The sequence below is a fragment of the Podarcis pityusensis genome (genome assembly GCF_964106645.2).
Source record: "Podarcis pityusensis genome assembly, chromosome: 4".
Taxonomy (NCBI): domain Eukaryota; kingdom Metazoa; phylum Chordata; class Lepidosauria; order Squamata; family Lacertidae; genus Podarcis; species Podarcis pityusensis.
This window is the reverse complement of record NC_138027.1, coordinates 10058936-10086622: the sequence shown is the minus strand read 5'-3', so window position 1 is coordinate 10086622 and position 27687 is coordinate 10058936. Positions and strand designations below refer to the sequence as shown.

At 47.0% G+C, this 27687-nt stretch overlaps 3 protein-coding genes across 7 annotated transcripts in view; 2 read left to right on the top strand and 1 right to left on the bottom strand.

Moving 5' to 3' along the window:
• INTS4 (integrator complex subunit 4) overlaps positions 1–1934 on the top strand; it is a 39591-nt gene extending 37657 nt beyond the window's left edge. Inside the window, exon 23 of the mRNA XM_081001859.1 lies at positions 418–1934. Coding sequence (XP_080857985.1) covers positions 418–611 — 194 coding nt within the window. The 3' untranslated portion in view covers positions 612–1934. The remainder of the gene's footprint in view (positions 1–417) is intronic.
• A 1248-nt stretch (positions 1935–3182) lies between these two features.
• Positions 3183–21075, bottom strand: AAMDC (adipogenesis associated Mth938 domain containing). 4 transcript variants are annotated; one of them, XM_081002499.1, is made up of 4 exons: positions 20985–21075; positions 10668–10820; positions 6188–6283; positions 3183–3498 (listed from the first exon to the last, which is right to left on the bottom strand). In XM_081002499.1, the coding sequence occupies exons 2-4, from the start codon at positions 10797–10799 to the stop codon at positions 3358–3360; spliced, it is 369 nt and encodes a 122-aa protein (XP_080858625.1). In that variant the 5' UTR covers positions 10800–10820; positions 20985–21075; the 3' UTR covers positions 3183–3357. The 4 variants fall into 4 exon arrangements, with proteins under 4 accessions (XP_080858625.1, XP_080858624.1, XP_080858626.1 ...); XM_081002498.1 differs by lacking the exon at positions 20985–21075 and adding an exon at positions 20775–20886; XM_081002500.1 differs by lacking the exon at positions 20985–21075 and adding an exon at positions 19321–19427.
• Positions 21076–21321: 246 nt separating this feature from the next.
• RSF1 (remodeling and spacing factor 1) overlaps positions 21322–27687 on the top strand; it is a 41889-nt gene continuing 35523 nt past the window's right edge. Inside the window, exon 1 of one of the 2 annotated variants that reach the window (XM_081001772.1) lies at positions 21322–21564. In XM_081001772.1, coding sequence (XP_080857898.1) covers positions 21345–21564 — 220 coding nt within the window. In that variant the 5' untranslated portion in view covers positions 21322–21344. The remainder of the gene's footprint in view (positions 21565–27687) is intronic. The other variant, XM_081001771.1, reaches the window with a different exon arrangement.

The window sequence follows — 27687 nt, the reverse complement described above, 5'->3', positions numbered from 1 at the left end:
GACATCTGAAGGGTGGGCATTCCACAGGGCAGGCGCCACCACCGAGAAGGCCCTCTGCCTGGTTCCCTGTAACTTCACTTCTCGCAGTGAGGGAACCGGCAGAAGGCCCTCGGAGCTGGACCTCAGTGTCTGAGCTGAACGATGGGGGTGGAGACGCTCCTTCAGGTTCCACAGGTTCCCCCACCCCTGCCATACTGCTTGTTGCACCCAAAGACAATCTGTAGTTTAAGGCCGGGGCACCTAACTTTTGCTTTTGACCTTAAGTCTGTCTGCACTGGAGCTGCCAGAAACCACAGAAGGGGGAGAGTGCTGTTGCACCTAGTTAGCCACTATGAAAGCAGGATGCCGGACTAGGTAGTCTAACCTGGCAGGACTCTACTTAGCTTCTTATAACTCGCTCCCTTTTTACACCCCCAGAGCCCTGTCAGATCGAAGTGCGGCTGCTGCTGGCGTATGGTTCGGATCGAAACAAAACATCCGCGAGGCTCTCGCGCACCACCTGGGGAGACAGTCTGGATCTGCCCCCCCAGGCCGAGAATGGCATCGAGGGAACCATCCCTTTCAGCAAGCCTGTCAAAGTTTACATCATGCCCAAGCCAGCCAGGCGGTGATGGCTGCCTTTGAAGGCACCCTTTTTTTATTGATACGATTCCTGCGGGAGATCTGAGACCTTTCTAGCTCGGTTGGCACATGCACACGGAAGATCAAGGTGGGACTGCAGTGCAAGGGCTGGAAATCACCCTTAAAAACGAGCGGTTTTGTCTTCGAAATGTTTCCTGGCTGGCAGAAATTGAGACGCCCCCGGATTGAATCGACCACCAAACCGGCTTCCCATCTGACTGATCGTCAGAGCTACTGCGAATACACAGAAGGCTTTCTGGGTGCCCCGGTGCTGCTAAAGGGTTCGCGAGAAGCGTCCTCAGCCATGCCAAGGACATGGCTCTTCCACACTTTTCAAAACTCACAGAGGCCACAGGCTGGCCTCCGATTGAGGAGGAAACACATGGCTGGCAGGATGTTGTGGGCAGGGGCTCAGCAACAGCCAAGGGCTCCTGGCATCCTCCATTGAGAAAAGTCCCAGAGCCGATTATTTCTCTGTGCCTGCTGTATATATATATATATTAAATTGGGAAGGGACAGTTCTTTTCCTATGAACTGATAACTGTCTACAGCAGTCGTCCTTGAGAACAACTCCCTTATCTTAAAAGTGTGGTTCATAGTCTCTCTTGCCATTGGGACCACCATTAATTTATTCAAGGCTCTCCGATTTTTTAACATATGCCACTGTGCCTCGCAATGTACTGTATTGTACTGCTCTATAGGACGCACCGGACCATAGGACGCACCTTGTTTTAGAGGGGGAGAACAAGAAAAAAAAATTCTCCCCATCTCTGCTCATCACCCCTTCAGCAAAGCGGCAGGAGAAACTGAGCCCCTTCCATTTCTCCTCTCGCTTGGCTGAAGGGGCACTGCGCAGCTCTCCCTCTCTGCTGAAGCCAGGAGTCTTGCTCTCCCGGCTTCAGCAAAAGGAACCCGAAGCCTTCGGAGTGGAGTGCGAGTTCCCGCTGTGCTCCAAAGGCTTCAGGCAGCTATCCCTGAAGCCTGGAGAGCAAGAGGGGTCGGTGCGCACCGACCCCTCTCGCTCTCCAGGCTTCAGCGAAAGCAACGCATAGCCTCCGGAGCGCGGAGGGAGTGCTCCCTCTGCGCTTCGGAGGCTTCGCGTTGCTGTCGCTGAAGCCAAGGAGCCTGCATTCACTCCATAGGACGCACACACATTTCCCCTTAATTTTTGGAGGGGGGAAAGTGTGTCCTATAGAGCGAAAAATACGGTAGCTGGTGCCTGCTGCAAGCCACATCCCTTTAGCCGTGCAATTTTGGTTATTTTATAAATGCATTTAAGTAATAATAAACATCTGCACCCAGTTATCCAGGTATGGAACGGACTAGCAGTTTAAATAGTGGGGGCCTCTGGTCAAGCAGGTTGACCCCGACATCTGAAGGCATAAATGGACATGTTATACCCACATCCCCAGAGCAGACTCCCACTCTACCATTAACTTAAAACAGTGCTTCTCAAACTTGGGTCCCCAGAGGCTGTTGGACTACAACTCCCATCATCCCTGACCACTGGTCTTGCCAGCTAGGGATGATGGGAGTTGGGTCCCCAGCTGTAGTTAGACTACAAATTTGAGACAGACAGACTTAAAACTTCCCCTGCTGGTCAACTGCATGTGTTACTAAAGGTAAAGGTAAAGGGACCCCTGACCATTAGGTCCAGTTGTGACCGACTCTGGGGTTGAGGCGCTCATCTCGCTTTATTGGCCGAGGGAGCCAGTGTACAGCTTCCGGGACGTGGCCAGCATGACTAAGCCGCTTCTGGCGAACCAGAGCAGCGCACGGAAACGCCGTTTACCTTCCTGCCAGAGCGGTACCTATTTTTCTACTTGCTCTTTGACGTGCTTTCGAACTGCTAGCATGTATTACTACACTGCAACAAAAAACATGTCCTTAAAACACTTGGAGCGAATATGATGTTGCCTGAAGCCAAATATCCCTGATACTGCAATCCTGCACAGCTCTGCATTAAAGAAACCTCACAATGGGCGGCCAAAGGCAGCTTGCCTATGGCTTGATTAGCTTCCTGGTCTTGCCTGTCTGCCCAGAGCTCCAAGATTCTAGACCATTTGTCTAACAGGCGGAAATTCAGCAGGTGGGGAGGATGCGAGTCATTGAAATTAATGTCCATTGCTAACTTAGATCCACAAACTTCATTGGGTGTCCTCTGAGTTATGACCAGCATTGGAAACAGCCCATTGTAATGGATTGCTTTGAAGTCATTTCAAATTTTTGCCCCCCCCCCATCCTCCCCACCTGTCCCTTATTTTGCCGACCAAAGGTGGCAACGCCATGTTTGCGGTTTTCTCCATGGGCATCTGGTTGGCCACCGTGAGAACGGGATACTGGACTAGATGGGCCATTGGCCTGATCCAGCAAAACTCTTTAATGTTCAGGAATCCTGAACTGAAAGGATTGAAATTGCAAGGCACTCTTGGCTGTGTGGCTGCATGACTGCTGCCCACTTTTAAACCTTTTGACTCCTAGGCTAGTGACATTCAGCATTCGTGGTTTCGTTTTGAAAGCTTTCAAGACTTGGCACACAGCGATGCATACAGACTGCCTGCTGACCCAAAAGTGCTCTCTTTTATTCACATGAAGGCACAAGACGGTTGAAAGGGAGAGGTGGCTTCATCTCTCTAAGCAGGCTTTGCCAACCTGGTGCCCGCAGACAGCCTCACAGGGGCTCATGGGAGCTGGAACCCAAATCATCTGGGGGACACCAAGTTGGGGAAGTTTGCTCTAGCAGGTGGAATGGAAGACCCCACCCACTTTGGCCCCTTTGCTGGCCAAAGCGTTGTACTCTTTCACAGCTTTTTCCGTCTGCAGGACCAGCACATCGATCCCATGGCTCTTCAGGTAGTCCACGGTGGATGACGGCACCTTGAGAAATCGGGAAGAGAAAAGAGTCAGAGAGGAGTCTCTTCTTGCACACAAGCTGTAACTTCATTGCTAACATGCATAAAACCCAGTTAGCGGCTCCCTTTCTCTTTTTTATACTTTGAAATACACGCAGCGACCGTTTTGCGCTCATCCAATTGATTCACAACTGCCAATGTGCAAGTCCTTTTTAGGGCTGGGCAATATATCAAGACATTGTCCCAAACCAGCCTGAAGTCCCTATCGTAATATCAGTTTCATAATTTTGGGCCTGGCAATATACAGTGGTACCTCTGGTTAAGAACTTAATTCGTTCTGGAGGTCTGTTCTTAACCTGAAACTGTTCTTAACCTGAAGCACCACTTTAGCTAATGGGGCCTCCCGCTACCGCCACGCCGCCGGAGCACGATTTCTGTTCTCATCCTGAAGCAAAGTTCTTAACCCAAGGTAATATTTCTAGGTTAGCGGAGTCTGTAACCTGAAGCGTATGTAACCCGAGGTACCACTGTATCGTGTATCATGATGTGTGTGTGTGCTATGCAAAAATCACAATGTGGGAAAAACCGTGAACCCAAGCCGATGCTTCTCTCGATTCCTGCAGCCCCTGTGAACTGCTGACTCAGCTCTCCCCCTGCCTCCTGCAGGGAGCACGAATCACAAGAGCAGGTGTTGGCTGAAATCACGATGCAGGAAAAACCATAAAGCCAGCCAATGCCTCTGCATAGTGCCATCCTTATTTCAGACATCGTGATATACAGTTGTACCTTGGAAGTCAAACAGAATCTGTTCCGGAAGTCCGTTTGACTTCTGAAATGTTAAAAAACCAAAACGTGGATTCTGATTGGCTGCAGGAAGCTCCTGCAGCCAATCGGAAGCCCCGTTGGATGTTTGGCTTCCAAAAGAACATTAAAAAACTGGAACACTCACTTCCGGGTTTCGATCGTCCAGGAGCTGGAACGTTCGACTCCCAAGGCGTTCAGGAGGCAAGGCACAACTGTACGTACAGTGGTATCTCCACTTGTGAATGGGATCCTTTCCAGAGGTCTGGCTGGATCCCGAGGTTTTCGCAACCGGAGGAGAAGCAGTAGACCGCTTCTGCGCATGCGTGCGCGGAGAAACACTTTTGGGTTGTATCAGTATACTGCGATGTTTAGCTGATATATTGCGATGCTGAAAACTAGATAGCGCCCATCCCCTAGTCCCTTTGGACCTGGAGTGGGGCAGAACCCCTGTCGACCGAAATGGTTGCCACATGTATGCATAAATCACACTTCACATAAATAAATGACTTTCAAGTCTAATGTTTCCAAAATTTGCAAAAAAACAACCACATTACTTTCAACATACTTTGTGCCATAAAACATGCCGTTCCTCTTAGGAATCAAATCTGTCCAGTCTCTTGTCAGTTTCAGCTAGTTCAAGACATTCCCGTAGCCATTCCCACATAGCTGGAACCTGGGCATCGTTTTGAACCCAGGCTAGCTGTCAGTTAGCTGCACCAGTATTAAGGTAAAAGGTAAAGGGACCCCTGACCATTAGGTCCAGTCGTGGCTGACTCTGGGGTTGTGGCGCTCATCTTACTTTATTGGCCGAGGGAGCCGGCGTACAGCTTCCAGGTCATGTGGCCAACATGACTAAGCCGCTTCTGGCGAACCAGAACAGCACATGGAAACGCCGTTTACCTTCCCGCCGGAGTGGTACCTATTTATCTACTTGCACTTGATGTGCTTTCGAACTGCTAGGTTGGCAGGAGCAGGGACCGAGCAATTGGAGCTCACCCCGTCGCGGGGATTCGAACCACTGACCTTCTGATCAGCAAGCCCTAGGCTCTGTGGTTTAACCCACAGCGCCACCCGCGTCTCTGCACCGGTATTGAACACCTCCTGAAAACTCTTAGTTTTATTTACCTATAAAATTTTTTTTATATACCACCGTATCATAAAAATATATTGCAGTGACTTACAACAATATTAAAGCATAAGACCAAACAATAAAATCATAAATCCTGCTGCCTGGTCTTCGTTGACCATCTTAGCTGGTGTTCAGGGAAGAAGTTTCCCTGCATGTCAGCTATGCAAGTCCTGCTGCCCCTCCAGGGTGCTCTCAATATATGCAATTTCAGTTACACACAGGGAGACCTGGAACATAACCAGGTGTTCCCTGTATTATTCATGAATAAATCTAGAATAATACGTAAAGGTAAAGGGACCCCTGACCATTAGGTCCAGTTGTGGCTGACTCTGGGGTTGCGGCGCTCATCTCGCTTTATTGGCCGAGGGAGCCGGCGTACAACTTCCGGGTCATGTGGCCAGCATGACTAAGCCACTTCTGGCAAACCAGAGCAGCGCACGGAAACGCCGTTTACCTTCCCGCTGGAACAGTACCTATTTATCTACTTGCACTTTGACGTGCTTTCGAACTGCCAGGTTGGCAGGAGCAGAACGAGCAACAGGAGCTCACCCTGTCACGGGGATTCGAACCGCCAACTTTGCTATCGGCAAGTCCTAGACTCTGTGGTTTAACCCACAGCGCCACCCGCGTCCCTAGAATAATACTCAGCTAGTGTCAATTGGCTGGCAATATAATGCTATGCAGGACCTCCAGTAATAGGTGCTGGAATGCCACCAGACCCCCCACTGGATTCTGAATTTTGCAACCAGACTCCCAGTCCCACCAAGCCTAGCAAAAGTACCTGCAAGGCTTCGCTCATGCCACGGCCAATCACTAACGTCTCGGCGCCCTTCCGAACAACTTCTTCCACATCTGCGGGCTGCACGCCTGGAACATGCTGCATTTGGAAGTAAAGGGAAAGGCGTTAAATAATAAGGCTCTGTTCCGCCTTGGTTAAACCCCACCTGGAGCCCTGTGTCCAGTTCTGGGCGCCACAATTTAAGAAGGATGTTGACAAGCTGGAACGTGTGCAGAGGAGGGCAACCAAGATGATCCAGGGTCTGGAAACCAAGCCTGATGAGGAACGGTTGAAGGAGTTGGGTATGAAGAGTGGCGCATACTCTGGTTATCTCTCGCTTGGACTACTGCAATGCGCTCTGTGTGGGGCTACCTTTGAAGGTGACCCAGAAACTACAACTAATCCAGAATGCAGCAGCTAGACTGGTGATTGGGAGCGGCCGCCAAGACCACATAACACCGGTCTTGAAAGACCTGGCACCCAGTACTTTTCCGAACACAATTCAAAGTGTTGGTGCTGACCTTGAAAGCCCTAAACGGCCTCGGTCCAGTATACCTGAAGGAGCGTCTCCACCCCCATTGTTCAGCCCAGACACTGAGGTCCAGCGCCAAGGGCCTTCTGGCAGTTTCCTCCCTGTGAGAAGCCAAGTTACAGGGAACCAGGCAGAGGGCTTTCTCGGTGGTGGTGCCCGCCCTGTGGAACGCCCTCCCACCAGATGTCAAAGAGAAAAACAACTACCAGACTGTTAGAAGATATCTGAAGGCAGCCCTGTTTAGGGAAGCTTTTAATGTTTAATAGATTATTGTATTTTAATATTCTGTTGAAAGCCGCCCAGAATGGCTGGGGAAACCCAGCCAGATGGGCAGGGTATAAATAAATTATTATTATTATTATTATTATTATTATTATTAGCCTTCTTCAAATATCTAAAGAACTGTCACGTGGAAGATGGAGCAAGCTTATTTTCTGCCCTGGAGGGAAGTTATAAGAAAGGAGATTTTTTTACTCAACATTAAGAACTTTATGAGAGTAAGAGATGTTTTGGTATACTAAGGCAGACATCTGATCACTGCAGATGGTGACAGCAGTCACAAAATGACAAGACACCTGATTCTTGGGAGAAGCGATGACAAACCTAGACATCATCTTAAAAAGCAGAGACACCCCCTTGCCGACAAAGGTTCGTATAGTTAAAGCTATGGTTTTCCCAGTAGCGATGTATGGAAGTGAGAGCTGGACCCTAAAGAAGGATGATCGCCAAAGAATTGATGCTTTTGAATTATGGTGCTGAAGGAGACTTTTGAGAGTCCCATGGACTGCAAGAAGATCAAACCTCTCCATTCTGAAGGAAATCAGCCCTGAGTGCTCACTGGAAAGACAGATCCTGAAGCTGAGGCTCCAAGACTTTGGCCCCCTCATGAGAAGAGAAGACTCCCTGGAAAAGACCCTGGTGTTGGGAAAGATGGAGGGCACAAGGAGAAGGGACGACAGAGGACGAGATGGTTGGATAGTGTTCTCGAAGCTACCAGCATGAGTTTGACCAAACTGCGGGAGGCAGTGGAAGACAGGAATGCCTGGCGTGCTCTGGTCCATGGGGTCACGAAGAGTCGGACACGACTAAACGACAGCAACAAAGGCAGACAGACATGTCCTTTTCATTTCAGTTGTTACTTCTGATAAACTTGAAGTTGCAATTCGTAACTTAAATCTGCATAATAAGTGGACGGCTGGCAGCCATCCACGGTCTCTGAAGTTTGCAGACAAGACGTTTGCACACAATGCACAGCTGTTCCAAATAGACTTCCGAGCATTTGCCAGACTATTTTTAGCTTCCGACAGAAGCTTCGCAGCGTTTTTTGTTTCGTAACTGCCCCGCAGCCTAAGAACGTCTGGCTTCTGTCCAAATGGGCAGTTTCATGCAAGGTACAGGTAGGCATCATTGACAATTTATCCGCCTCCCATATAAGGCCTTTTTGCGGTCAAGTATTTCCCCCTAACCTGCTAAGGCTGGACCGCAGTTGTGAAAGCGGTAAATTCACTTGGTTTAACCCAGCTGGGGACAGATTATCTTTGCAACGGGCAACATGGAAGAAGACAGGCATGCAGGGTAATTCAGATTGTGATTTGCCTGGCAGACGGAAGGAGGGAGAGAGAGGTTTTTCTTCCCCGTAGCTTAAAAAAAAACAAAAGCCCAGCCCAAACACTCTGGAACACTTTTAATGGTTGGTCACATGACAACCTCAACAAAAGAAAAAGGAGATCTGGGTTTACTGTAATTACAATAATTGGCTGGTTGAAAGGTTCTGCTGCCAGCAAGGAGCACTTTGGAAACAGCGGTGCCGTGAAAGAGGAAGAAAAAGAGGATTTTATTTCCAGGCAGCACAAAAGAACTGATGTTTGTGTGTATGTGGGGTGCGTGTGTGTGTGCTGTTTTAGCAAAACAGTATTTTTATTTTCTTTTACAGGGAGAAAGGGTGGGGAAGAACCCAGATATCATCCAAAGTCTTTTAGGAAATAGGACCTTGAGCTGAGCTGTAGTGGGCACCTCAAGTTGGAACTGATTAGTGTAGAGTGAAGGGGCAGAAGAAGATAATTGGGTTTATGAGAGCTGCGGCAGCTGAGGCTTCTTTTTTTAAAAATTATTTAAAGTAAAAATAGTAGCTGCTGTGAAAACAGGGAGAAAATCCCCTTCCTCTATCCCCACCACCCCCACCGCTGCAAAGGTCTATTGTTTTAGATGAAACCCACAGCACATTAGGGCGGTTCATAAAAAACTTTGTTTTTAAAAAAATGCCTGCTCCAAAGGTCTTATCTTACTAAACTAGAGAATATATAGCTATATCTGAAATTTCATGCATATCAGTTAATATCTTGACCCTGCTCCACTGAATGGAAATTTCAGCCTTCACGACATAGGAAAAGGCCCAAGTAAACAGCTATTTTCGCCTGGCTTTCAATTTGAACTTAGCCTGATCTTTTATTCCCCTTCCTTCCCTCCCTCTCCTCTTTTTATGAAGATTACCCGCTCTGGGATCCCACAGCTAATTCTCCCCTGGTCTCCTCGCTGGCCCAAATAGGACTAATTTAGCCAGCTAGCCCTGGTGATCATCTAATGCTTATTGGATGGATTTCCCCCCTAAATTGATTGTTGAATTCTGAATTTATTGTTATTCACGTTTTATACTGTAATTTAAGCTGTTTTTGTTGCATCAATTGCTTTAAATTTGTTGTTAGCCGCCCTGAGTCCGGTTTTCTGAACTGGGAAGGGTGGGGTATAACATTTTTTTTTATTATATTATCATTATTTTCGTGGAGGAGGGTCAAGATATTAACTGATACGCATGGAATTTCAGATACACTGGTACCTCGCAAGACGAATGCCTCGCAAGACGAAAAACGTGCAAGACGAAAGAGTTTTCCGTTTTTTGAGTCGTTCCGCAAGACGAATTTCCCTATGGGCTTGCTTCGCAAGACGAAACGTCTTGCGAGTTCTTGTGAGTTTGTTTCCTTTTTCTTAAAGCCGCTAAGCCGTTAATAGCCGCTAAGCCGCTAATAGCCGTGCTTCGCAAGACGAAGAAACCGCAAGATGAAGAGACTCGCGGAACGGATTAATTTTGTCTTGCGAGGCACCACTGTATAGCTATATAATCCATAGTGTTGTAAGATAAGACTTTTGGAGCAGGAATTTTCGGGGGGGGGAGTTTTTTTATGAAACACCCTACAGCACATAGAGCAGATTTCTTCGCTCCCAGCATGCAATATTCAATAGCTATGTAGGCCCTGAGAATTAGAAAGGGAGATTTTTGGGAGGAAGGAAACTGAGGCATGGGAGGCGGGAAATGGAATGAAGTAGAGCCCCCCCTCCAAGTGAGACCGCCCCCCACCACCAAACAGCTCTTAATGTCTGAAAGCCATGAATCTGTCTAGTCCCCTTTTAAAACCATCCAAGTTTGTGACCACCGCTGCCTCCTGTGGAAGAGAGTTCCGCAGTCTAACAAGGTGCTGCACAAAGAAGAATTTTTTTCTCTATCCTGAATCTTCCAACATTCAGCTTCATTGGATATTCACAATTTCTAGCAGAAAGAGGGGGAAAACCTTCTCTTCCCACTTTCTCCATGCCATGTTGCAATTTCATAAATTCCAGCCAGGTCGACAAATACCTGCCTTTTCTCTAAACTCAAAGGCCCAAATTCCTCAACCTTTTCTCAGTGGGGAGTCACTCCACCCGCTTCGATCGCTTTGGCTGCCCTTTTCTGAACCTCTTCCAAAGACTTGGCTACATTAGCAAAAATAAAGCGTTATAAACGTGTTACAACACTGCGACACCAGATGGCGCTGTAGAGCTGAAATTGGAACTCTATGAAAACCGGGTTTTTTCAGAGCGTTTTCAGAGCGTTTTTTATAGCTGTGTAGCTGCATCCCAAGTCTACAATACTCAAGTGGCCCCCAGATAACTAAGAAGAGGGTGAGCAAAGGCACGTACGTCAGTTCCCGTCTCTCTCCAGTCCCAAGTCCGACTGCCCCCAGGCCAGACTTTACAGTCCTTGTAAGTCGTGGAACAGCCTTTGACAGTCATCCGGCCCCAAGAGAGAGAAGCGATTTCAGGAGAGGACATCTTCAGATGGATTTTGACTGTCTGAAAGATAAGAGAGTGAACATGAGAACAGCCTAGTGCTCTAACAGTGGTTTTAGGTATGTGTGTGTGTGTACTGTATATATATATATACACAGTGGTACCTCGGGTTACATACGCTTCAGGTTACAGACTCCGCTAACCCAGAAATAGTGCTTCAGGTTAAGAACTTTGTTTCAGGATGAGAACGGAAATCTTGCAGTGGCGGTGCAGTGGCAGCGGGAGGTCCCATTAGCTAAAGTGGTGCTTCAGGTTAAGAACTGGTTCAGGTTAAGTACGGACCTCCGGAACGAATTAAGTACTTAACTCGAGGTACCACTCTGTGTGTGTGTGTGTGTGTGTGTGTGTGTGTGTGTATTTCTGCTTTACAATTTAAAGTATTCATTTTGCATACTTAAGATATAGATATCTTAAGGATATCTTCCCTTCTCGTTCCATGGTTCATTTTACATATCACAAATCCCTGCATATTTTACAAAAACTATACCATTCAGTATTCCATTATTGCATCCATCAAAACGTATTTACACCGTTGAATTTATCTTAATGCTGCCAGCGTTTTCAGCTGTACACAATTATTTCCCATATATTCAATAAACGTTTCCCAATCTTCTCTGCACGTATGTTCTTCTCTTATTCTGCATGTTAAGTCTGCGAGTTGGGCATATTCTGTCAACTTCAGCTGCCATTCTTCTTTGGCTGGGACCTCGTTAGTTTTCCATTTTGGGGCTAACAAAACACGGGCTGCAGTAGCAGCATACATAAATAACCTTTTTCGACACCTGGGAATTTCCGTCTGAATTATCCCCGATCAGAAAGGACTCTGTTTTGAGAGGGAGAAAGTACTTTAACATTTTTTTTCAATTCATTACGGATCACTTCCCAACCTAACTGTGGTTTTAAAAACCATCAAGAAAAGGTAGTAGACTCTTCTGAGGGTGTCTGAGCGAGGGAGCCATTCCCTATTGGAGGATCCCTATTTTCGGGTAAAGGGTTTCACCCAAAAAGCATTATGGGATATAGCCTAATCCAGGAGTGGCCAACTACCAAGAGACTGCGATTTACACACAGCGTTATAAACTGGCAGTGGTCGACCCCCGTTTTGGGGGTTCAGGTCAAAGTTGTTGAGCATGTTTTAGGAAGGAGGAAAGCCCTGTTTTTTGTGAGTTAAAGGCAAAGTTGTTGATCTTTTTTTTAGGGAAGAAGGGGAATAGGCACTCACCAACAGATCAGTATACTCCGCCTTCCATTCTGCAGATCGTGGAGGGTGGGCCATGGGGGCGGGACAGGATTCTAATTCAATAATGGAAAGGGACCCAGAGATCAACCACGATCTACCAAAGCCTCCCGGGGATCTAACAGTAGATCTTAGATCCACAAAATGTTTAGGGGTAAGCGTCCCCCCCAGAAAAAAAGCACTGGGGTAAAAGGTAAAAGGTAAAGGACCCCTGGATGGTTATGTCCAGTCAAAGGTGACTATGGGGTGCGGCGCTCATCTTGCTTTCAGGCTGAGGGAACCGGCGTTTGTCTACAGACAGCTTTCTGGGTTGTGTGGCCAGCAGGACTAAATTGCTTCTGGCGCAATGGAACACCGTTGACGGAAACCAGAGTGCATGGAAATGCTGTTTACCTTCCTGCCACAGCAGTACCTATTTATCTACTTGCGCTGTTGTGCTTTTGAACTGCTAGGTTGGCAGGAGCTGGGACAGAGCAACAGGACCTCACCCCGCTGCAGGGATTCGAACCCTCAACCTTCCGATCGGCAAGCCCACAAGGCTCAGTGGTTTAGACCACTGTGCCACCCGTGTCCCTATGATATGGTTGAACCAATTGTCTAATCTCGTACCCCTCCACTTCCTATGTACCCTCTATATTCCATTGTCTAACTGCTCTTGCCATTAAGCTTTTTTTAGGGAAGAGGAAAGCCCCGTTTTTTGAGGGTGCAGGCTGTAAATGTTGAGCTTCTTTGGGGGGAGCCCGTGATCTATCAGTGATCTACCACAGGCATCCAATGATCTACTGATAGATCATGATCTACTGTTGGACGTGCCTGGTCTAATCAATCCACACCTGTGAAGACGTGGGTGTTCTTCTTATTACGCTAAAGCTGGGATGGGAAGCCTCTGGCTCAAGGACAAAATGCAGCCGTGCCAGTTCTCTCTCTCTGAACTTGGTAGCTCTCCTTAAGCCACATAGCTCCGTTTCCCCTCCAGAGGAGTGTTTTTGCCTGGCTGGACTGCGTCCTCAAACTTTGATGAGGCTTCTCACTTGCCAGGAGTGTGTGTACAGAAACTAGCATCCTATGCAAAGGACAGAAGTATCTGCAAGAGTAATGAGTGGCAGAAGGGAGACGTTGAGTGTCGAAGCAATGATTCTTCAGAATCAACTTCATTGACTTGGTCATGTTGTTCGGATGCCCGATGATCGCCTTCCAAAGCAACTACTCTATTCCCAACTTAAGAATGGAAAGTGTAATACTGGTGGACAACAAAAGAGGTTTAAAGACGCTCTCAAGGCAAACCTAAAAAAATGTAGCATAAACACCGACAGCTGGGACAGTGGCGGGGCTTCATGCTCCGGCACCGGGGGGGGCGGGGGCAGAGAGCAGGTGTGGGTGTGGCTGGCGCGCGTCCTGGGGGTGTGGTGCAACACCTGTGGGGGCGTGGCACCCAGTGTGGGTGGGTGGGGTAGCCGCGATGGCACCCCACCGGGATCGCACTGCTGGGGACGCAGCCTCCTCTTCTTCTGCCAGTGAGCTGGGAAACACTGGCCTGCGAGCGCTCCAATTGGTGAACAGCCTTTGCCAAAGGTGTCATGGGCTTTGAAGATGCTCAAAGTCAGGCTGAAAAGGAGAAATGTGCCAAGAGGAAGGCACGTTTGGCAAACCCTCACCGTGATCAACTCCTGCCCAGAAACCTGTGTCCCCACTGTGGAAGGACGTGTGGCTCCAGAATTGGCCTCCACAGTCACCTACGGAGACACTGTTTAGACTATGTTCACGGAAGACAATCTTACTCGGCTAAGAGTGATCGCTAAAGAAAGAAGAATCTCACATATTGGAATTTTCTGTTTCTCTCTCACACACCCCTGTCTTGGGGTTGCAGGCCTCTGATCTCCCTTCGTTTTGTTCCTCCAAGTCTGACCAATAAGTATCCTACAACCTTAAATAGTCATGGCTTTCCCCAAAGAATTTTGAGAGATGTGGTGTGCTAAAGGGAAGCGGGTGGCGCTGTGGTCTAAACCACTGAGCCTATGGCTTGCCGATCAGAAGGTTGGTGGTTCGAATCCCCGCGACGGGTTGAGCTCCCGTTGGTCTGTCCCAGCTCCTGCCAACCTAGCATTTCGAAAGCACGTCAGAGTGCAAGTAGATAAATAGGTACCACTCCGGCGGGAAGGTAAACGGCGTTTCCGTGCGCTGCTCTGGTTCACCAGAAGTGGCTTAGTCCTGCTGGCCACATGACCTGGAAGCTGTTTGGGGACAAACGTTGGCTCCAGCGGCCAGTAAAGCGAGATGAGCGCAGCAACCCCAGAGTCGTCCGCAACTGGACTTAATGGCCAGGGGTCCCTTTACCTTTAAAGGGTGCTGAAGGGAAATGCTGACCCTATATCCCTTCCCGCTCTTGCCACCAGGTGCAGTGAGTTACCAATCGGCCTCACCTGTGTGGCCGTGCCTTGCCTCTTCAGAACAAACTTAGGAAGGCCCTGGTCCTGCAAAGTCCTATTGGTCACAGGGCCTGGCTCCTGCACGCACACCTAACAGGTTCGAATCCTACCCTCCAGAGCGGGAGAAAACAAGCTTGCTCCCTCCTCCATGTGACAGCCCTTCAGATATTTGAAGATGGCTATCCTATCTCTGTAGATGGTGACAGCAGTTACAAAATTAAAAGACACCTGCTTCTTGGGAGAAAAGCAATGACAAACCTAGACAGCATCTTAAAAAGCAAAGACATCACCTTGCCAGCAAAGGTCCGTATAGTTAAAGCTATGGTTTTCCCAGTAGTGATGTATGGAAGTGAGAGCTGGACCATAAAGAAGGCTGATCGCCGAAGAATGGATGCTTTTGAATTCTGGTGCTGGAGGAGACTTTTGAGAGTCCCATGGACTGCAAGAAGATCAAACCTCTCCATTCTGAAGGAAATCAGCCCTGAGTGCTCACTGGAAGGACAGATCCTGGAGCTGAGGCTCCAATACTTTGGCCACCTCATGAGAAGAGAAGACTCCCTGGAAAAGACCCTGATGCTGAGAAAGACTGAGGGCACAAGGAGAAGGGGACGACAGAGATGGTTGGACAGTGTTCTCGAAGCTACCAGCATGAGTTTGACCAAACTGCGGGAGGCAGTGGAAGACAGGAGTGCCTGGCGTGCTCTGGTCCAGGGGGTCACAAAGAGTCGGACACGACTAAACAACAACAACAAGAGCTACAATTTCCAGAGTAGTTTGGGAAAACAGATTGATTGTTAAACCACTTGGGGAACTGTAGCCCTGTGAGGGGAATAGGGGTCACCTTGGAACTCTCAGCATCCTTAACAAAGTACAGTTCCCAGGATTCTTTGAGGGGAAGCCATTACTTTTAAAGTGGTACGATACTGCTTTAAGCGCAGATGGGGCCCAACTCTTCCAAGCGCGGCATAACTGTATGTGTAGGACCTTGCCAATTTCTCTGGAACCGACTTCCGCTGAATGTTAGTAGTTGCTCGAAGCATCGCTACTTGCTCTTCCGCAATGCTCACATAAATAAAAGCGATTTCTATTCCACGCCAAGCGACAGGAAAAGCAGCCAAACCCCACTGCTCAAAGCAGCTCAGTGCTCTTGCTTTATCTAAATCCGGAGTCTCAATCCAAGATTCGTCTTACTACACACCCCTACGGTTCTTTAAATTGTTCAGGTTTTTCTCCCGATAAATCCTTTGCAAGGAGATCACTGCCGCCGTTAAAACAACAACAACTCACCTCCCTCTCTTCCTTCATATATAAGTGAAGTCTTGGATTAACAGATATTCCCCCCCCCCCAGCAGGAATGCCTGCTGACAGGGGCACAAAGGATCAAATAACGCAAGGCTAACCTTTTAACCTCGCTCCCTGCCTTATTGCCAAGAGAAGACTCCAACACGCTGCTTCAAAATGCCAAGCCAAGAAGAATCAGCGCTAAGGGTCTGGACGCATCAAAGATTGTCTGCCCACCCAGCATGAGAAAAGTGTATTTTCGCTCTCTCTTCCCCCCATGCTGCCAAATTAATGAGCAAGAACCATCAGTGCCCCCTTTAGGGTGTACGGCATGCTTAATCCTGTGGACACAAAAGCAGTATGTAACAATCATTTTTAAAAAAAGACATGTTTGGTAGCAAAAGAGCACGGATAACAGCTAAGCTTTAATTTAAAACAAAGGCAACACACTTTTTTAGTAGAGGTGCAACTGGAAACTATGGTTTAGTATTGGAAAAGGTCCGGAAACTGCTGCTGGTTCAAACTAGGACTGGAAGAGTATTAAAAGTCCATTTCTTGACCCAGTTGAAAGGCCTGCTTCTCAACCATCCATTTCAGAAGCAAAGCAAAATTTACATTCATTGCGCCACCCACTTTAACCTCACTTTAGCCTCTGCAAGGCTGCTCAGAAAGAAATGCAGCCCTCATTGCTGAAGGCTTCCTATTCACCCTGGAAGGCCTTAAACGGCTCAGGACCAAGTTATCTGAAATGGTTCCTCTTTCTGCTTATGTCTACCTGAACCTTAAGATCCTCCTTGGAGGAACTGTTCCAAATGTTGCTCCTGTGTAATGAAGTGTGCTGCTATGAAGAAGGGAGCTTTTGGGTTCCAGCTCCGTTGGTTCACTCTTTATCACCTTTCTGGAGCCAGGTAAAGACTTTTAAATTCACGCAGGGTTTTTAGCTGCTGTTTTAACATTCTGTTGTGGTTTAGTGTAGTAGTTTCCTGCTCTGTGAACAAGTCGTTTCAAGCCTAGGATCATGTGTTCCCCATTGCACAGCAGCAAGGAAGAGATTGAAGGTTTCTGCTTGCGATGTCAAACTAACCACAGTTTCCTGTGACATCCAAACTCAGGAAACTCTGGGTTGTTTACAAACCAAGACCTGAAAGCACCAATCAAATGTGATTTGTTCTAACCAAATCAGCTTTATACAAAGCAAAGTTTCCTGTGTTTGGGTGTCATGGGCAATTATTGTGTGTGTTTTTTTTTTAAAGTCAGGCAGCGCCCGTGGGTCTCAAACCGCTGGAAGCGATTAGGGGATCCAAGCAATGCTTTGGTCCACGGAACCGCTGGGCTGAGCTGCCTTGTCATGGGCAACTGTGATTTGATTAAAACCAGAATAGGGTATTTCTGGTCTCTCACATCCGATGTGCGAAAGAAGAGAAGGAGAATAAAGGTAAAGGGACCTCTGACCGTTAGATCCAGTCGTGGCGGACTCTGGGGTTGCGGCGCTCATCTCGCTTTATTGGCCGAGGGAGCCGGCGTACAGCTTCCAGGTCATGTGGCCAGCATGACTAAGCCGCTTCTGGCGAACCAGAGCAGCGCATGGAAACGCCATTTACCTTCCCACCAGAGCGGTACCTATTTATCTACTTGCACTTTGACGTGCTTTTGAACTGCTAGGTTGGCAGGAGCAGGAACCAAGCAATGGGAGCTCACCCCGCCGCGGGGATTCAAACCCCCGACCTTCTGATCGGCAAGCCCTAGGCTCTGTGGTTTAACCCACTGCGCCAACCGCCCAAGGTTCATTGCAGGTCACTCACAAAGTAACAAACTGTCATTTCCTGTAGACTGAGAACGGGAAAACCATGTCCATAACCAAGAGATAGGATATAAATTAAAATAAGTAAGGCTGGCAAATAGTCCACACCTTTGGCATCACTGCTGCGCGCCCTTTGCACAGAGTATCAGAAGCAGTGCAAGAGCATTCTACCCTCCTTTTAATCAAACAGACTGAAGGGGCCTTTCTTAAGGACCAGTTCTAGATAGATAAGATATTTATTTACATCAGACCTGGGCCTTTGCAACTTGAGTATCATAAACAAACATGCCATATGAGCCAACTCCAGGGGTCTGCGGATGCTTGGGCACCCAAAATAATATACCGTATTTTTTGCTCTATAAGACGCACCAGACCACAAGACGCACCTAGTTTTTGGAAGAGGAAAACAAGAAGAAGAAAAAATTTGAATCTCAGAAGCCAGAACAGCAAGAGGGATCACTGTGCAGTGAAAGCAGCAATCCCTCTTGCTGTTCTGGCTTCTGGGATAGCTGCGCAGCCTGCATTCGCTCCATAAGACGCACACACATTTCCCCTTACTTTTTAGGAGAGAAAAAGTGAGTCTTATAGAGCAAAAAAATACGGTAATTGTGGGGGCCGGGCACCCACAGAGTCAATAAGAAAAGCCGACAGGCGGCAAGAGCACTGCCTCTGAGAGAGAAGCAATTCAGTTCCACCCTCGGCAGCCAGCCAGCGAAGCACCCTTTTCTGGGGTGTGTGGTTCACGTGCAGAGGCAGTCTCTCTACGTGTAGGCGTGTGTGTGTGGTGTTGCATGTCTGCATTGTGGCAGCAGGCACCCACAACCCTGAGGGCGAGATGGCACCCCTGAAACATGCATAAACACAACTACACGGATAAAACCACCAAATGCAATTAGAACATACACATTTCGTAGTAGAATTGGTGCACAAAATATGAATATAAGAACGCCAATATCCCTATTATTATTATCAGTAATTACCCATCCTTCACCCTAAGGTTCCAGGTTGGGTTAAATAACTTACAATCATAAGAATTTATTTTATATTTTATTTATTTATTAAATTTATATGGCGCCCTATAACCCGTAGAATAAGGCGGGTCTTAAAAATATACACCTCAAGTGTCAAAAAACAGGGTAAGGAGGTGCATCTCAGCATTTGCTGGAAGCTGCATTATGAGGGTGCCAGACACACCTCAATGGGGAGTTCCACAGCTTAGGGGCCACCACAGAGAAGGCCCTCACCCAGAGCACTATCCCCCAATGCCTCCGAGGGTAGAGGGACTACCAAGAGGGACCCCTCTGCCGATTTTAGCACCCATGAGGGACTGTAGGGAAGGAGGTGGCCTTTTAATGATTTAGGGCTTGAGTCATTTGGGGCTTTAAACACAAACCTGAGCACCTTAAATTGGGCCCGGAAATGAATTAGCAACCAGTATAGCTGTTTTAAAACTGAGGTTACATAAGATCCAAACGGAACCCCAGCCAGTGATCTGGTTGCTGCATTTTGGACCAACTGAGGTTTCTGCGAGGTTTAGGGAAGGAAGCCCTGTTTAAGAAAGTTTTTAACGACTAATGCTTTAATGTCTTTTTAACCTTCTGTTGGAAGCCACCCAGTGGCTGGGGAAACCCAGCCAGATGGGCGGGGTAGAAATAATAAATTATTATTATTATTATTATTATTATTATTATTATATTTAAACAGATAAAATTGCCGGACTCAAATTAGAGTTTTAAAATTAAATGAATGAAAGCTCACCTTTTTTCAGGTAGTCCAGTTCTATGGGCCGCTGAGATGTGAAAAGCTTTTACAGATTAACCATTATGGTGGTAGAAGCTTCGGATGCACAGAGTGCAGTTTACATATATGCACCTATCGAGGATAACGCTTCTATTGAAGTGGACTCTGGCCGGTGAAAGCTTATACCCCACAATAAAATGTGTTAACCTTTAAGAGGTGCCACAAAGCTTACTATGAAGACACATAGCGTAACCCTGAATGTGTTTACTCAGAAGTTCAGCAAGACTTACTCCATGGTTATCTATTTCCTGAAGTGTAGCTTGAAGTTTGTTACAGGTAGGTAGCTGTGTTGGTCTGCCATAGTCGAAACAAAATAAAAAAAATCCTTCCAGTAGCACCTTAGAGACCAACTAAGTTTGTTATTGGTATGAGCTTTCGTGTGCATGCACACTTCTTCAGATAATCTGTATTTCATTTTGAAGTTTGTTAGCGATGCAAGCCTCTTTGCCATTTTCTTTTCCATGTATAAAAGAAAGATGGGTTTCAGCAGTTGTGGAGGGGGGAAAGGGCCTTCTCTGTGGCTGCTCCCAGACTTTGGAGCTTCTTCCTTAAGAGATGATAAGACTGGCTCCCTCCTTGCTATACTTCTGCTGGCAGGTGGAGAATCTCTTGTCCCAAAAGGCTTTGGGAAACTGAATGCTTTTAAAGAAAGGGCTTGTGCCATGCTGTTTTTGCTGTGACTGTTTGTATGGTTTTGATAGGTTTTATGTGTATTTATGGTTTTAGTCCTATCTTGAGAATATTCTCCACAAACTGTAAATTCTGTGTCGTCTACACAGCAGCTTTAAACGTACACACCTCATTAACCGAGAATATTGTCGAGAATTTAACATCGCTAGTCCTATCAATGTTAAGATTGTTTTTTGCCTACATTTGTAGCATTTCTTATTTTTCTCTAAGCTGCCTTGGTTCCCTGTTGTGGGGGGCAGGGAAAGGCAGTGTATAAATATTTATTTATCTAGATTTAAATTTAAACAAATATTTATTTGTTCATTCACAAAATGTATACGCCACCTTTAAAAAAAACCACTTCAGAGTGGTTTACAAAAGAGAAAACAGACAAAATCAAGAAAAACTCGCAGAAAAATTCAAGAAAATAATAATAATAATAATAATAATAGCACTATAGACTAACTCTCTAAGTCTTATTCATGTTTGTCTCTGAGGTGCCACAAAGCACTTTACAAAGAATTAAGCGAAGTTATGAATCGAGAGGTTTCTTCACGCCCCGCCCCCCGCGAGATCTCAGGTAAATATCCCATTAAATCCTCCCTCCGAACATCACAGGGGTGCATGGAAATGAGCCGTCCCATTTATCCTCCCGCAGAACCACTCTCACTGCAGCCCCAGCGGTAATTTCACCCCCCACCCCCCGCACACAGTGGTCCAGTCCGCTCCCCTCCAAACCTTACCTGCGCTGACCAACAACCTGCCTTTCCTCCCCTCCCCCCGCGTGACGCGTCCCTTGCTGCCCGTCATTGGACGCAGCCGCCATACAGACACGGCCACTGAAAAGCTTCCTCACGCCCACTTCTCCCCTTCGGCCACGCCCCCCTTTTCTGAGGCGCTACAGCCGCTTTCCTCCCCCCCCTCCTTTTATTATTATTATGGCCGCCACACACCTTTCCCAAGCCTCCGCCGCGATTGGCCGGGGCGGCGTTCTATCCCCGCCCCCGCTCCTCTGTCGCCCGCCCTCCTTCTCCAACCCCGGCAGCCCGCCCCCTCCGCAGCCTCGTTTTGGTTCCTGCGTTCCCTCAGCCACAGGGAAAACAACAAGCGCGGGGTTTCCTAGAAGGGGCCCGGGCCGCTCTTTCCCCCAGCGTCCTCCTTCTCTTGGAGCGCACCGTCTCGTCTCCTCCGCGCGGCGCATGCTGGGATGGCGCGCTCCGCCCGCAGTGCCCCCTGCCGGCCTCCTTCGCTCCTCCCCTCTCTCTCTGTCCCCCCTCCCTTCTCCTTCTCCATCCATCCTCTCAGGTTCCAAGATGGCGGCGGCGGCGGCGGCTCCCCCATCCCCTCCTCCTCCGCCTCCTCCTCCCCCTGCCGCCGCGCCGACGGAGGGCCCGTCCTGCCCCGGCTCGTGGCCCAACTTCGCCGTCGTGTGCTCCTTCCTGGAGAGATACGGAGCCCTCCTCGACTTGCCCGAGCTGCCCTTCCCGGAGCTGGAGCGGGTCCTGCAGGCGCCGCAGGAGCCCGGCGAGCAGGGTGAGGGCCTCCCCTTTCTCCTCAGGGCCGCGCCGCGGGGGGGGGGGGAGCGCTCGCAGGGAACCTCGGTGGGGGCGGGGCTTCGGGTCCCTGTCCCCCCCCCCTCAACAAACTGCCCCGGGAGGCCTTTATTTTCCGCCCCCTCCCCTTCCACCACAAAGCAGGGCCCGACCCCGTCCATCCCCACAACAGGGGGAGGCTTCTCCCTTTCCTTAGGGAGGGGGCGGCCCCCTATCTTGGGGGGGGGAGAGGCGGCATCTCTCTTCTCCATTAACCCCCCCTCCTATTCCTAATCAGGCCCCTCCCACTCGCAATGGGAATCTCCCTCTCCTCCTCCCCCAATTTGGGATGTTATTTGGAGGGGAAGGGGGGGTAGGAGGGATACGGCCCCCCACCCCAGTTCCCAGGTTTTGCGTCATGTGTGTGTTTGCGGTTGGCGGGGGGCGGCGGCCGCCCTTCTTATTCCTGCCCCTTCTCTTTCCTCACCTCGCGCGAGAGTCGTTTGTGCAGCGCCGTGCATAAGCAGAAGCAAAAAAAAAGAAAGAAAAAAGAAAGAAAGGGAGGTCTCTGCCCGCGAGGGGCTTGCAGTTAAGATTCATGCAGAGGGAATGTGGGGCGGGATGGAGGAGAGGGGGCTGGGTGGGATGGAAGGGGGTGGGACGGTGAGGAAATGAAAAAGAGGGGGGCGTTATTGGATTTAATCTTGTTTTTGTTACCTTTTTTATCTCGTATTTTTATGTTGCCCAGAGATCTGCAGGTGAAGGGCGGTATACATAGTAGTGGTAGTAGTAGTGATACTATGTGTGTGAATGAGTGATGTGGGATAGGGTTCGTTTGGTTTGGGAAAAGAGAATAAAGGCCAATTTTCCTTTGGATCTGGGAAGTGTGTTGTCTGATCTTAAAGGGAGCCTTGCATGTTCTGTGCTGACCCTAGATAATTTGCAGAATAACCTCTGAATAACTTGATAGTGACAAGCCTAGGGACAAACTAGTCCTGAAATGGAAGTCACACATCACTACGGGTGAAGCTGCCCAGGAGAACTTATTGTGTGTTAAGTGAGAGAGAAAAATGACCAATACAGGAAGGGGCAAGTCTTTCAAACGGAGAGGTGTTTTCAGAGAGATACTGGATGTGGCATGTGGGGAACTGTGGCCCCCCCACTCCATTTCCTGTCCTCAATATTTCTTCCTGGTTTCTTTGCCATCAGCTCCACCCTTTATCAGCCAGCCTTCAGTGGTCTACTAAAAAGTCTTGCTGGCTAGTAAGTTTGTGGACTTGTTTATAGGCTGATTTGCAGGGCACTGCTATTCTCAGCCAAGATTTTGCAGATATGTTCTGCAAGATTGAAAATTCTTAGTGGCCAGTTTCTTTGTCGATAGTGCTTTTGGAATGGGTAATCAAAACAATTCAAATCTTAAAGCAGCTCTTTTCCCCCCCTGAATAAGTTGTCTGGCACACAGTTCTAATTTCCAGTAGCAGTGTAAATAGCTTTTCATTGCTTCTATAGTCTTCATTACTAGTATTTTCTTATGTGGTTATGTATATTTTTAAAACGTTTGTTTAAACAGTGAACACAAAATGGATTTACATGATGGGCTGTGTATGTGTTGTCCATTAGATTTCTATTTAGTAGCTGATTTTTTTGAAAATTGTACATGCAGTTTTGTGTTAATTGTATAGCATCTTTGCTGTTTACCTGAACCTTTATTTTGGAAAGGGTCCTATTTTCTTTCTCTTCTTCCATTTGCACTTTGTTGTGGAGTTAAAAGTATTGTTTATTCCATTTTGCTTTGAAACATTTTTGTCAGGTGTCAGGAACAAATGACTATGTTACCCTGCTGTCTCTGTCCAAGTGGACACAAGTGATTTTTCTCCAGTATGCTAAGGATGTATTTACAGTACAGACTTTCATTGATTTAATAGTCCACTCCTTCCTCTAGAGAATTCTGAAAATTGTAGTTTTGTGAGAGAGGCTAGAGTAGACAGACATGTGTAATACAGAACTATGAGTACCTCACCAAACTACAGTTCCCAGGACTCTTTGGAGGAAGTCATTGCAGTTATATAAAGAAATATTAACTTGTCACTCAGGCTGCAGCCCTATGCACACTTCTAAAAAAGTCCTATGGGAATATGTTGGACTGAGTTCATCTAAATGCTGATGGGACTATATATAACCTTCTTGCAGGCATTTTTGTGACAATATCATATCATTTATTCATTCCTTTATACAAAAAATTCTAAAAAATAATAAGGCTATAAAATTTTGTGGTTGTATTAGCATGTTAAACTGAACTCAGTTTTACTTTCGGGAGTAGAAGTGCTATCTATATTCTGTCTTCCAGTGGTGCGCCAAAATCTGAAGTGGAATATCTTTCAAGAAGCATAGTGGGATCTTCATTTAGTGAAGGGTTAGGGTGCTGGAAGGGATTACGTTCTAGAATGGGACCTAGGTGCTTTCCAGTTCAAATCTCATTTTAACAATGAACTCTTAAGTAGATGTCCACTCGGAGCTTTCATTTAGAGATTTCAGCCTATCTAATCTGAAAGTATGCAGTTTAGTCTAGTTTATTGCCCTTTACGGAATTAGAAATGGATTGATTATTCTGTAATGAAAAGCAGGTTGCTTCTATAGATCAGGAATAGTGAAACTGGTCCTTCAAATGTTGGACTCCAGTTTCCTTCATCCCCATCAGTCTTGGCCAGTAGTAAGCAAAAATGATTCACCAGAAACATCTGGAAGGGGTGCGCGTGATTCCTTACCTCTGAGGTAGATATGTTTTACAAAGGATGGATGTGCTTCAGTGTTGAGTCTCCAGATGTGGTTGGACTACAACTCTCATCATAAGAAGAGCCCTGCTGGATCAGGTCAATGGCCCATCTAGTCCAGCATCCTGTTCTCACAATGAGATGCCTGTGTGGAACCAGCAAGTAGGATACAAGCACAAGAGCAACTCTCCCCTCCTGTGGTTTCCAGCAATTGGCATTCAGAAGCATTGCTGCCTCCAATTGTGGAGGTAGAGCACAGCCTCCATGCCTAGTTGCCACTGATAGCCATCTCCTCCATGAATTTGTCTAATCCTCTTTTAAAGCCATCCAAGCCAGTGACCATCATTGCCTTCTGTGGGAGCAAGTTCCACAGTCTAACAATGCGCTGCACAAAGAAGTACTTTCTTTTCTCTCTTCTGAATCTTTTAACATTCAGCTTCTTTGAATATTCACAAGTTCTAGTGTAACGGCAGAGGGAGAAAAGCTTTTCTCTGTCTCCTTTCTCCATGCCGTGCAGAACTTTATAAGTTTCTCTTACCTTTTCTCTAAAAAGCCCCCAATGCTCCAATCTTTCCTCATAGATTTTTAGAATTGTTCCATCCCTGTGATCATTTTGGCTGCCCTTTTCTGAACCATTCCCAATCCTACAATAACTTTTTTGAGGTGATGTGACCAGAAGTGTAGAGAGGATTCCCATTGTGATTTCACCATAGATTTGTGAAACAGCATTATTATAATAGCAGATTTATTTTCAATTCCTTTCCTAATGAGCCATGGCATGGAATTTGTCTTATTTCACAGCTGTCGCACACTGCGTCAACATACTCATCAAGCTACACCCTATGACCCCAAGGTCTCTTTTCTAGTCTGTCACCACCAGTCCAGACCCCATGAGCATATCTGTGAAATTATGAGTGGGTGTTTTTGTTTTTCTTTTTTCCCACAGCCATGCATCACTTTATATTTGTTTACACTGAATTTCTTTTACCATTTACCACCCATTCACTTAGTTTGGAAATATCCCTTCGGACCTCCCCACAATCTCATTTTGTTTTAACAACCCTGAACAATATTGTCACCAGTACCTCACTGCTCACTCATAACTCTAGATCAGGGGTCAGCAAACTTTTTCAGCAGAGGGCTGGTCAAGTGTCCCTCAGGCCTTGTGGGGGGCCGGACAATATTTTGGGGGGGAGAAATGAATGAATTCCTATGCCCCACAAATAACCCAGAGATGCTTTTTAAATAAAAGCACACATTCTACTCATGTAAAAACACCAAACAGGCCCCACAAATAACCCAGAGATGCATTTTAAATAAAGGGACACATTCTACTGGACCATCTGTGGGCCAGATTTAGAAGGCGATTGGGCCACATCCAGCCCCCAGGCCTTAGTTTGCCTACCCATGTTCTAGATCATTTATGGATAAGTTGAAAAGCACCTTTCTCATCTATAGCCAACTTTGCCAGTGGTGATGGATTATGGGAGTTGTAGTCCAACCACATCTGGGGTCCAAGATCGAAGAACTCTGATCTACATAACAACACACTGGAAACAGCAGAAGTGTGTGAGAACGTATTAAAAATGATTGCCAGTTATTGCAGTAGTGAATGGCCACTGGACTTGCTATGTAAACATTTTGAGTTTTATATTGAAAGGCCAAATATATACATATTGCACTTTTGGACATATGCATAAGGCCTTTTGGACAAGTGTTTCTTGACAGCTGTGTGTTTCTAAAACTCTACCAATTGTAGCCAGTATATACACATCTGATGAAGTGGACTTTACTTCATGGAAGCAAATGCTGTAATACTTTGTCTTTATGGTGTTGTCACAGGGCATTCTCTCTCTCTCTCTCTCTCTCTCTCTCTCTCTCTGTTTCAAAAAAAATTCCTTGATAGTCAAATTTATTGCACTTGTGTAGTAGGATTTATTCCAGGCATGGCCAAACTCGGCTCTCCAGATGTTTTGGGACTACAACTCCCACCATCCCTAGCTAACAGGACCAGTGGTCAGGGATGATGGGAGTTGTAGTCCCAAAACATCTGGAGGGCCGAGTTTGCCTATGCCTTGATTATTCTGTAGGATGGCTTTCTAAGCTCTTCACCAATGGAGGAAGTGTTGCAATTTCCCCAAGCCTTTCGTTCCACTGCTTGTGGTAATTCTGATGTGCTCCCCTGAGCAGGAAGAAATCTAGTGGGTGTTCTCTCCCCCCCCTTCTTAATAACTTTTGTGTTTTAAGAACTAGCTAAGCCAGGAATCCAGAATGCAAATCACTGCATACGCCTTGCTTTTACTAAGTCAAGGGTGATAAGCACATTATCTATTAGCCGCTGCACTCCTTTTGTGCCGGGGGTAGCCAATATACTGTTTTTGACCACAGCTCCTATTATCCCTGACCATTGGCCATGTTGCCTGAGGCTGTTGAGAGTTGTAGTTCAGAACATCTGGGTGGTGCTAGGTTGGCGACAGCTTGCATAGACAATACTGAGCTAGATGGACCAGTCTCTGTATAGGACAGCTTTCTATGTTCTGTTTTCTAGCCCATTAACACATGCACACCTCCTGAAGTGCACCACTTTGGCTATCCTTTCTTCATGGCTGCCTACTTTTCACTGTTTTTGCTAACAGCATACAAGGTTTACACACACACTAAACAGTATTTGCTGCAAGTGGTCCAGGCTGAGTGGATGGATAGTTGCAGCAGACTGGAAAAACTGGTGCCAGCTTTGCCATATGCCTCAAAACCCAAAGAGAAGCTGCAGTTACACACTCACTTTTATATTATTAAATTGCTTATCCCACCCTCTCTCCTATGAGCCCTGGGGCATATGTGAATCTCCCCCATTTTATCTTCACAACAATCCAGTGAAGTAGTTCAAAACAATGGTAACTGACCCATTGTCACCCCGGGAAGTTTATGACTGAGTGAGCATTGAACTCAGGCCTTTTAATTCGTCATCTGACATGCCATGCAAATGATTTTGCCATACTGGCCTTTAATTGTTCCCACCAAGAAGGGGTTGCAAATGGTTATTGGGAATTTACCCAAATGATTGCAAATAGGCAGGGATTGGACCACAGTTAACCTGCAGTCCTTACACTGTGCAGGCCTAGGCTAAGTATATTTTATAAACAGTGATATATACATAATTTTAAATTAATAAAAGTATTTTTTTTAAAGCTCTGAGAAGCAAAAGTATCTAAGTGGCATTTTTTGTACCGTGACAGTCTTGTAATTGTTGCTTATGTGATTTCGTTTGCAAACTGTGCGTAATACAGTCATACCTCGGGTTGCGAATGTGATCTTTGCAGGAGGCATGTTCGCAACCTGCAGAGTTCGCAGCC

Coding starts and splice junctions, on each gene's coding strand:
- AAMDC (XM_081002497.1), bottom strand. Junction 6,284..10,667: donor GGAGAGAGACGGGAACTGAC/GTACGTGCCTTT, acceptor TTCCAAATGCAG/CATGTTCCAGGCGTGCAGCC. Junction 3,499..6,187: donor GCATGAGCGAAGCCTTGCAG/GTACTTTTGCTA, acceptor CGATTTCTCAAG/GTGCCGTCATCCACCGTGGA.